At 39.9% G+C, this 11,233-nt stretch overlaps 1 protein-coding gene and 1 long non-coding RNA gene across 2 annotated transcripts; both read right to left on the bottom strand.

The window, feature by feature from the left end:
- Positions 1-539: 539 nt before the first annotated feature.
- On the bottom strand, positions 540-2,921 carry LOC139125004 (uncharacterized). Its single transcript, XR_011550126.1, has 3 exons — positions 2,681-2,921; positions 1,522-1,764; positions 540-779 (listed from the first exon to the last, which is right to left on the bottom strand). It is a non-coding gene; the product is annotated as an uncharacterized lncRNA (long non-coding RNA).
- Positions 2,922-3,253: 332 nt separating this feature from the next.
- Positions 3,254-8,711, bottom strand: LOC139125110 (hyalin-like). The gene is made up of 7 exons (XM_070691223.1): positions 8,352-8,711; positions 7,989-8,234; positions 7,319-7,564; positions 6,700-6,945; positions 4,231-4,476; positions 3,852-4,097; positions 3,254-3,513 (listed from the first exon to the last, which is right to left on the bottom strand). The coding sequence occupies exons 1-7, from the start codon at positions 8,527-8,529 to the stop codon at positions 3,254-3,256; spliced, it is 1,668 nt and encodes a 555-aa protein (XP_070547324.1). The 5' UTR covers positions 8,530-8,711.
- Positions 8,712-11,233: the final 2,522 nt, after the last annotated feature.

Below are 11,233 nucleotides of genomic sequence, written 5' to 3'. Positions count from 1 at the left end.
TCTTAATTTTGTATGCATTACAATGTTCAGGAAATATACTATACGTTTGTAACTACTATCTGCTTCATAATGTGAGGCAATGGAGTTGTAATAAGGTGAAACAAATATCACATACCAACAGTGATGGTGAAGATACATTGGGCGGTATTGAAACTCCCGTCCGTGGCGTTGTATGTCACCTCTGTTGACCCTAAGGGGAAAACATCGCCCGATGAGTAATCCCATGTAAAGGTTGGTCGTTCAGCAGAGTTATCAATGGCCACCGGTTCATCCCACGTCGCTACAGCGCCATCTGTGGCTGTGCTTATTCTTAATGTTTGGTCCTGAGGACAACTGTTGAATTCTGGCGGAACAGGATCTGCAGAAGACAAAAAGCAATCTCGTTTCGGACGTCGTTTTGGAACACGAATTTTAAACTACTCACGTAAACAAATACATGCATAAACATTCGTCCTTGCATAACAGTTTCTAGTCCAGCCTGAAGAATAAATGTTGTTATAAAGTTGAAAATGTATTTCATTATCATTACTCACCTGTAACGGTAACATTGAACTTACATATCGCAGAGTTTAAACTATTATCCCGAGCTATGTATGTAACTTCTGTTACACCAATCGGAAAACTGTCACCAGATGAGAAGTCGGAAGTCAATGTTGGTGGCGTGCCAGAGTTGTCCGATGCAGTGGGTTCACTCCAGTAGACAAATGCTTTCATTTGATGTGGTGGGGTTTCCCCTACTTGGTCCTGTGGACATGTCTTAAATTCCGGTGGAAAAGAATCTACTCAGCAGAAATCAGAGAGAGAGAGAGAGAGAGAAGAGAGAGAGAGAGAGAGAGAGAGAGAGAGAGAGAGAGAGAGAGAGAGAGAGAGACAGACAGACAGACAGACAGACAGACAGACAGACGGACAGACAGAAAAACATGATGTCATGAGAAATAGGATTATGTCATCGAATATTAAAATAATAGCAGGGTTGATAAATAGTGTCGCAAGGTTATTAAATAATAGACATCGGTCAGCAAAAAAGACTAGCAATGCTAGATATTTATCATGCAGGGGTTATTCATGAAGAGAAGCAGTTGATTGGAGAATCCCCTATCAATGTGTATATTGGTCTGCTTAATTGCACATCAATCAATCTTCTACAACTATAGCAATTAATGTGGAAGGTCAGTGAGAGCCTACCGGCCCACTAAAAATCAGCACCACATTTATAAACAGCAAAAATTGCAAACACAACATGTGCATCAAAGTTAAATTCATGGAAGAAAGATCTATGGACCTGTGGCATCTCAACAAGTAAGAGATGATTGGACAAATACAACTCGACAATGAAAATATCAGTTTGTAGTCATGTGAAACACTTAAATGTTTGAAAGACAGCGAGATACGTCTAATTTCGAAGGTACCAATTGTTCTATTTCAATCTCGGAAAACTTAGATTAACCATTCGTCTATGTCACAATTCAGTATTTCAAACATGAACTGCCGCACAGAACATAGAATATGCTTGAGACTTACCAATGACATTGATGACGAATTGACATGAAGCTGTGTTCAGACTCTGATCTGATGCTATATAGGTGACTAAAGTAAAGCCAACTGAGAATTCTTCACCAGAATAGTAATTTTGACTTAATGAAACCAGGCCGCTATTATCCCTTGCAACTGGCTCGGTCCAATTTGCTATGACGAATGTTTGGTTTGGCATAAGGTCAAGTTCTTGGTCTTCTGGACAGAAGAAGAACTCAGGTGCTATTAGGTCTGAACAAATAAACCGCAAAAGTAAATAAATAAATAAGATAGGAAGATAATATCACCATGGGACCGAGTTCCGGTAACTTGCCTATTGTAAACTCGGGTATAAATACCTTTTGAAGGCAATACTGATACACCGTTATAATGTTCTGCAATATACGTCCGGGAGATAGGGTATGTCGGGATTTTTTGCCGTTTTTGTGCTCCTTATTGATACCGAAAACCGATAAACTTTAACCATAACAAGACATCATTCATTTGAATATCACATCCAGCATTTCAGACAATTCGGTTCAATTTTACCATTTAATTATTTCAGGATAAAAATTGTTGATAGATAGGGAGTTTTCAATCACCTGCATTACCAAAATGTACGTCTTCTTTCACTACGTTTGCCGCTATGAGTTAGCCTGCGATGGTTCATTTTCTTTTTATATCTTACATAAAGATTGACAGGCCACATTAAGGTAGTATGCACCTCGAAAGTGAAAGACTTAAACTTTTGCTCTAACTTTCCTCAAGGAATCTTTCAATCATTCTTTTTCAAAATCAAGAATAAAAATAGGGGGTCACCGTGCAAATTTTGGTACTAGAGAAACAAATTACCCAAGATTTACCGATATTAGAAATTAAAAATGGCCGCCATCCCTGTGTTAACTCTATGGAGCAAATAAAGTTTTCGAATTTCGAAAAACTAAGCCGGTGAAAAGTTTTCTTTCACAAAGAGCTTTAAAATGAACCCCCACATGTGGTATATCAGAAGAGAATTGTAAAGTTTGAGAGTCCGAATGTCTGTCCCGAGGTGCGTTCTACCTTAATAAATCGTATAGCTAGGGTCTACGTCTTACGAGTCATCGCCTGAGAGGTGCCGAACTCGATAAATTTTAATTTTTTTAAAAAAAATTATCTAACATCTTTTTACCTAGTACAGTTATCATAAACGAACAAGTAGCTGTATTGGAACTGTTATCCGTAGCAGTGTACGTCACGAAAGTCGAACCAATAGGAAATACGTCCCCTGACTCACGATCTTGCTTCACAATTGGCGCCAAACCAGAATTATCTGTCGCCAATACGTATGTCCAGTTTGCAGTAGTATTAGCCTCGTCCGGTCCTAACATTAAAACCTGATCTTGCGAGCATGCCGTGAATACAGGAGGGATGGGGTCTGTTTATGTAATAGAAAATATAGTGTGAATTGGATTAGTTTTTTCGCTTTTCGAATAAGTCGATGAAGTTGTATTGAATAATAATTGAATTTTAATGAAAAACAAACAAACAAACTGAAATATCAATCATATGTCAGCTCTCTTATCACTGACGGCCTTTTGAGCGTTCTGTTTACTTGATAATTACTTTATACATTTGCGTAAGTGTATATTATTTTTTCTTTTTTGCTGTCAACTGAAGCTTCCAGTTCTGGTTAAAACTATCCGGTAAGTAAATATTAACTGATCCTCGCCATTGCAAAACTAACACGATACACGCATAATCGTCATTGTCGCTTACCATCGACGTATACACTGAAAATACATAAAGCAGCATTTTGACTTTCATCCGTCGCTTTATAAGTAACAAAAGTTTGTCCAATAGCAAAACGATCCCCGAGGAGGTGAGAGCATATCAGAACGGGTTGCACCCCAGAATTGTCCGTAGCCGTTGGTTCAGTCCAATCAGCCATTGAAGTGGATTCATAGGCGGGCGTAGATACAAACTGATCCGCAGGACACCCAACGAAAACAGGCGGAATGGAATCTGCAGGTAAATAAAGCATATACAACTGCAATTATTCAGCGAGACCGGTTATGACTGATCGGATAAGGGTTATGTCCGTTACTGTCTGGTGGAAAAAAGACGTATAAACGGTATCAAGAAATAAAACAAATCCAAAGCGTTGTGAAGTATTAAACAGAGCCTATAAGCTATCGTTGAGGGCCATCCATCAAATCGATAGCTTGATTTCATGTGATTTAATTTGGGCAATGACCTATTAATACTGTTTTTGTGTATGCAACCTTTTTGCTCGTAATTGGATGTTCTCGGTATATTAAGTTATTTTTCTGTCAATCAAGTGTCACAATTTAGATACTAACCGGTTACATTTATGAAAAATGCACATGTTGCTGTATTGTAGCTCTCATCCTTAGCGGTGTATATCACTACGGTTATCCCGATAGGAAATCGATCCCCGGGTTGAAATTCCACAGTAACGTTGGGTTCGATACCAGAGTTGTCTGTTACTATTGGCTCCGTCCAGTTAGCGATAGCGGTAGCTTCATTCTCTGGGGTAAATTCGTATATGTCTGGTGGACATCCGATGAAAACGGGCGGGATTGGATCTAAGATAAATCATACAAAATTCATTTTAGCTGAAGTCAAAGTGATAGGAAGCCTACGATGACGAAAAAATAAACTTATAAATAATGCAATGATACAAAAGTGTGATAACAATTCATTATAATGTATACCTACCATAAACAATGACTGTAAAATCACATGTAGCATTATTCCCACTGCCATCTGTTGCTGTGTATGTCACCGATGTTGACCCTATCGGGAATTTGCTCCCTGGTGAAAAGGTTTTGGTTACCACAGGGGATACACCCGAGTTATCTGAAGCTTGGGGATCATGCCACGTGACGACAGCCATGGAATCATTGACAGGTGTTGGCACTCTTGTGACATTAAGGCATCCATCGAATCTTGGTGGAATTGTATCTGTAAGACCAAATCAAAAGTAGAGATTCCAATGAGAGCACAGGGGAACAAAAGCAAGATCACGGTATGTTGCCTGCACAGGGGGAGGGATATCACCCGTTACGGAAATGTTTTCGATGCTCTATCAACTTGCAAAGGTATCAACAATAAATAACATGACGAGTACCAGGCAGTGTGCAGGTAGCGGATCTTCACGTCCTTTTCTCGCTACCAAATTTCCACATCTTATTAAGGCCAGATGTTCATCGGATTTTTTGGACCAAGGTTCAGGATCGGCGAGCGAATTATTTTTTTATTATTTTTTTTAAACCAGACGGTTCCTCGGACTTTTTTACCGGGATGCAGACGAAGCAAAATAATCTTTTCCCCTTTTAGGCTAACCAGAAATATCTCAGACAAGAAACACTGATACTGGTCATTGAATTCAACACGACATTTCAGACGTCGCAACAAGGTGTTAACAGAGCTCAGTGCAGACACGTCGGAAGTCTCATTCAGAATCCAACATGCCCGCGAAAACCCGACGAAGTGTAGGGCGCCGCCAGCGGCGGTACTAAAGTATTTGCAATGCAGAAGTATGAATTCGCCGAAATCAAAAAAAAATCCAAATCGGTCAAAGAAGAAGCGGCGATTCCGATGAACAATTTATTTTTTCTTTCAAGCCTAATTGTATTTTACTGAAAACTAAATCTACCATGCCTTATGCATAAAGTATAAACAGCTCCGGCACAAGCATAGACATGCTGTTGTGAGTAGCCTAATTTAAAGAGCACTATATTTGAATTTCTGGTCAATTATTTTCTACAAAGAAACAGAGAAAGCGTCTTTTGTTTGAATTTTACATGTACTGAGTGTCCAAATTGTTCCGGTCGGGTTAACATGGTTTACGCTAACACGACGCACGGGTGCTTTGCTGTTGCACGACGATTGTCTAATCCCGCGATGACGGTGAAGTAAGCTCGAATGATCCCTGTGAACATTGTCATCATATAGTGTAGGCATGCTTCTTCACCTGCACTGTCACATGGCGGCCGGACTACACTGGTAATCATCATGTGATAGTTATATTGTTATTGATGATCGTCATAGAGGTTTGTAATAACTCAGGTATACACGATAGCTACTTCATGTTTCAGCATAATAAGCGCGATACTTCCACATGGTCATAGCATCTTGAAAAAACGACTGTCTATTTACTAAAGGCAATTTCCATCACAGTCAAACAGACTGGCCTTCTCTCTCTCACAAAGACACATACACTCAAACATCAGTACGTCTAAAACTCAGGGCATCCACATGTCTATGAGCAGTACTAACACAAAGATAGAGGGTCTGTAAAATACGTCTTGAAAAAAGTTTCAGGTTCTTGTGGGATACTTTTCCCTTTGAATTTCTAAGTGATACAAAAAGAAGACGTCAACTAGCTGCGGTAAACTTTAACCCGCAATAAGTAGGTTTACAAGAAACAAATTTGTATCCCAAGACGTGTTTCCATTTAATGTCACATTCAATATTCCTGACGGCAGGTTTCATATCGTTGTTAAGCTTATGTACGTTGTTTTCAATCGCTTGCAGACCGAATTGCGTGTCTTCAATCACAACACATGCACACTATTATCTATGTATACGTTTAGTTTATCGATGTTTTATTGGAAGGTGTAAGCGATACTACCCTTTTCAGTTATAGAGCGCGAAGCCACTGCGTGAACTGCAATAAAACTGCTCACACTAATTAGTTTCAGCTGTAGCCAGCTGGCAAAGTCGACAACATTGTATGTCCCATGCAGACAGTTTGTCTGGGGAAGTTGAATAAAAAAGTTTGTACATGGACCAGTGCATGGTAATGTTACATTGTATCTTAATCTTGAACACAGGGTGCCAATCGTAAACTCTCGTTTACAACTCGAGCCTCAGACAGAGCTAGTTTTGCCTTTGTACAAGCAGACTTTTTGGTCTTTATCAAGTAGCCTTGTTCAACACCAAAGTGGCCACGGCTACAGCTGAAACTAATTAGTGTAAGCAGTTTTATTGCAGTTCACTGCAGTGGCTTCGCGCTCTATTACTGCAAATGGTTGTAATTTATTCACTGGATTCGTATATCGTATGGGGGAGTTTAACCTGCGATGCTAGGCATCCGTGTATTCTAAGCCGCTAATTCAATAAGCCTTATTTTGAGAGCATAATTTCCATACTTCTGTACAAGTCATGTCATATTGATCTTACCAAGTACAGTTATCGTAAACGAGCAAGTAGCTGAATTGGAACTGTTGTCCGTAGCGGTGTACGTCACCAAAGTCGAACCAATGGAAAACACATCTCCTGACTCATGATCTTGCGTAACAATGGGCGCCAAACCAGAATTATCTATCACCATGATATCTGTCCAGTTTGCAGTGGCATTGCCCTCATCTGGTCCCAACACTATATCTTGGTCTAGCGGGCATGTTGTGAATACAGGAGGGAACGGGTCTGTATATAAAAGAGAAAATGTGCCTAATAATATGTACAATAAAATATCATTCCGCTTTTGGGCTAAGATGCTTACCTTTCAGAGGTGCCTGACGTCAATAGCGGCTAGCTTCAGACAGTAATCGGTAAAGGAAGGGGATAAGCGTTGCTTCCAAGACAGTCTTAAGACGGATTCTTTTAAAACCCATGGCCTTTAAAAATTAATGTTCTCAGTACACTTATTAGCAATATGTCTTTGGCTTTGTGTTCTTATGTTAGATTTTTAGTTCTAAACTGACGCTTATTGTTTTAATTCAAAATATTCTGAAAGTAAGTCATTTGGGCCTTTGTGCAAAGCTAATACCATACAACGACAATAGTCATAGGCGCTTACCATCGACGTGTACACTGAAAATACATACAGCGGCGTTTTGACTTTCATCTATCGCTTTATAAGTAACAAAAGTTTGTCCAATCGGGAAATGGTCACCGGGGAAGTGAGAGCACGTCAGTACGGGACGCTCCTCAGAATTATCCGTTGCCGTTGGTTCAGTCCAATCAGCCATTGAAGTGGATTCATTGGCGGGGGTAGATAAAAACTGATCTACAGGACAGCCAAAGAAAACAGGTGGAATGGAATCTGCGGGTAAATAAAACAATGTATTACTGATTATAAAGCAAGACTGGGTATGATTGATTTTATCAGGGATATGTCAGTATGCATTTGGCAGATTAAAATGGATTGTGTGAATGGTAAAAAGCATTATGGCATTGGATGGTACATCTACTTATCACCTTTCTTAGTGGATCAAATGCAATGGGTGAATGAAAGAGTGAGGTAAAAAAATTGTATGGAACAAATGAGTTTATATCCTGTAACGACTGACTAATACTTTTGTCACGCAACATGTATCCTTGCCATTAGATGCCCTCGGAAACTCAGACATATTGATTTCGAGTTTTTTTAACTCTTACCCTCGATACAGAAAAGTCGTTAGTTGGTTGAGAGGAGACGCAAGTACTTTGAAAACATCTTACAATCAACATGTGAACTGGATACTAACCGGTTACATTTATAACAAATGCACATGTTGCTGTATTGTAGCTCTCATCGTTAGCGGTGTATATCACTACGGTTATCCCGATAGGAAAACGATCACCATTTAGAGCATCCACAGAAACGTTGGGTTCGATACCAGAGTTGTCCGTTACCATTGGCTCCGTCCAGTTAGCTATAGCGGTGGCTTCATTCTCTGGGGTAAATTCGTATAGGTCTGATGGACATCCGATGAAAACGGTCGGGATTGGATCTAAGATAAATCATTAAAAATCCATTTTAGCTGAAGTCAAGTGATAGGGCTCTTGCGATGGTGAGATGATAAACTTAAAAAAAAATCATAATTTGTTAAACAGTAGTGTATACCTACCATAAACAATGACTGTAAAATTACATGTAGCATTATTCCCACTGCCATCTGTTGCTGTGTATGCCACTGATGTAGAACCCATCGGGAATTTGCTCCCTGGTGAAAAGGTTGTGGTTACCACAGGGGATACACCCGAGTTATCTGAAGCTTGGGGATCCTGCCACATCACGATCGCCATAGAGTCGTTGAAAGGTGTAGGCGCCCACGTTTCATTAACACACCTAGTGAATCGTGGTGGAATTGCATCTACAAGAAAAATTTGAATTTTAATAATGATTTAAAATACAAACGCACACAAAAACTGCCCAGAGGAAAGTGAAAGGTAGCTGCATGAATTTGCATTGTAGATTAACGTGCAGTCCTAATGTGCCCTTTTGTCATTCCAGCTTTTGGCATACAAATTTGACGTGGGCACTATACGGTCAAGGCCCCGAGAACCGTATAGTGCCGGCGTCTATGAATATTCAGCGTGAACGAGGGCGATAGAACTACGAAGGATGCTTCGGATAAGGCTGGCAGGAACGCAAACAAATTATCTCCACTGAGTCCCAAATTCTACACTTGGCTCTTCTAAGTATTTCTCTGCATTCCCACCTCGCCAGTCCACAACGACTGGATTTTCGGTAGTTGAGAACGGCGACACCAAACGATGTGAGTTGAAACGGATACTAGCAAACTATTAAAAGTGCATTTTATGTTGTAAAATACCAAAGTCACCATTTTTGGTCGAAAATGAAAAGGAATGCGCTGCGACACACGATAATTTCGAGTATTTAAGCCCCACAGTCTATTTTTTTTACATCCTTGAAACTACGGCCATACATGAACGCGCTCGCTTATGTCCGTAAGCTCCGAGTGCTACGCTTGCGATCGTGTCGATCGGTACGACGGTATGACATGTATCAATGGTCCAGTTCAAGTGACTTGAATGACTACAAAACTGATGTTTTCTCCGTTGTTATGGACAAGGGTCCGGCATTCACAGACACAGAACATTTCGGCTAATGGGACATAACAATAAAACAAAAACTGACCAACTTCGCCTGTTTGTAAGCGCTAGCGTTCACGGGGACAAGGATTCGCTCAGCCCGTACCCGGGCCCGTACCTCGATCCCTGCTTTGTACTTAGCTGGCGGTTAACTGTTTTTATCTTTTATCTAATGTAAGCCTAGTATATCCATGTGAGATATATATGTGGTCCAATTTTGATATACTGTAGTCTAATTTTGATATGCTGACTTATTCACAGACAAACTGAAAAAATGCTCACATGCCGGCTAGCCCGTGTAACGCCGGGAACACACGGAGGCTGTACGCAACTTACGGCTAACATTGCCGGCCAACTTCAAGAATCATGGCTCATTTTTTTCCTTTCTCCTCCAATGAACCCGAGACAATTTTACTGACAGTATTACGCTATTAATAACTTGTTATTAATAGCGTAATAATTGGTCTTGTTATGAGGAACTGTGTATACACTAAAGTTTTCGATTTCATAAACCAGAATTCAGATCTCTCTGTTCAAGTGACGAAGTTTCTCTTAAAACTCAACCAACAAGACTCAATTATGATGATCGTGCTTTCCATAGTAGCCTCGTAGCAGCGACGGAAAAACTTTTTTTCCGTTGCACGACTCGGAGTTTTCCCTTTGCAATCCATATTCGTCCGAGAAAAACGAGAGTACAACTACACAGATGAATGCCGCTGCTTCCTTATGGAATAGACTTTCTAGTCATATTCCTTCAGCATCAAAGACCTGCTTCTTTGAGAAAGCATAGTCATGCAACACTGTGTAAAGCGCCAGTGAAAATTTTCTTTATGCTTTGTCTAGAAAACTTAGAAAATAGCGTTTAGGACCCGATGAACAAACTGTTACACTTGGATGGGGGTGTTCGTGATAAGTGGAACGGCGTTTCTGTCCTATCACTGGCCATGCTTGGTTTAGGCGTCAAATTTAAAATTCACTGTTATCAGTCAGTACATATTGACACACACACCCACTAACTCATTAAGCTGGCAAACGCTCTCGCAGAAATTTGTATGGCAAAAAGCTGTCGTATCACGCCTTTGCAAGCTGCCCTTATTTGGATGAATGCCTCAATTCATGATAAAGTATTTAGAACGTTTTACTATGCACCACCAGTCCTCAAGATCTAAAAGTTGTTGTCAAGTATGCTGTGTCTGTGACCGTCATATTATTAATGAATGAATAAAGCAAGGCTGTAAAGAATAGGTATACTGTACATATCAGCGGCGAACAACTTGTATTAAATATCCTTTGAAACGAATCGGGTTAAAAAGTACAACAATCTGTTCCTCAAACATCTAATTCACGTTAAAGAATCAGTCCAAGTGTAAAATTGAGGATCTGACACATAAAACAACATTTTACAACAGAAAATATCTATGTGAAGCGATATTGTCTGCAACATGAGGTAATGAGTGAAACAGCAACTTTTTGCCTGTGCAACGCCCTCAACATGAGTACAGTGATAACTTTGTTTTTAATGATGGTAGTAACGGTTTCAAGTATTTATTTCTAGACTACCTTAGCTTGATTCTAGTTACTATGCGCCCACTGCTCACCGTAAACGCACCATACGTGTCATAAACAAAGCTAGTACGAGATTAGAGTCTAGTCTAGTCTTCTTGCTCTAATTGTAGTTGCGACAGTGAAACCGGGGACATTGATTGATATTCCTTGTTAAAACAAAAAAAAAGTATTCAAATAATTCAAAGAAATAGTTTTCTTTTACTTTCACTCTGAAATCACATTGTACTTGAAGTTGAGCGCGGGTTTACAGCTAGCTTGCCTCGTGCGCGTTGAAGAAATAAAAGACTCATGTAGCATCACATCATCGCACTCGACCAGATTATATAAC

Source organism: Ptychodera flava (assembly GCF_041260155.1).
Source record: "Ptychodera flava strain L36383 chromosome 23 unlocalized genomic scaffold, AS_Pfla_20210202 Scaffold_24__1_contigs__length_23054250_pilon, whole genome shotgun sequence".
Classification (NCBI taxonomy): Eukaryota; Metazoa; Hemichordata; class Enteropneusta; family Ptychoderidae; genus Ptychodera; species Ptychodera flava.
Note: the sequence above shows the minus strand (reverse complement) of the source record. Positions and strands in the feature narration are given on the sequence as shown.

Bases quoted from the DNA above. Each gene is read 5' to 3' on its own strand.
- LOC139125110 (XM_070691223.1), bottom strand. From the start codon at position 8,529: ATGGCGATCGTGATGTGGCAGGATCCCCAAGCTTCAGATAACTCGGGT. The intron at 6,946-7,318 runs GTAAGCGCCTAT...TTTTATATACAG, and splicing joins TTTCAGTGTACACGTCGATG to ACCCGTTCCCTCCTGTATTC. The intron at 4,477-6,699 runs GTAAGATCAATA...TTGGTCTTACAG, and splicing joins GTTTACGATAACTGTACTTG to ATACAATTCCACCAAGATTC.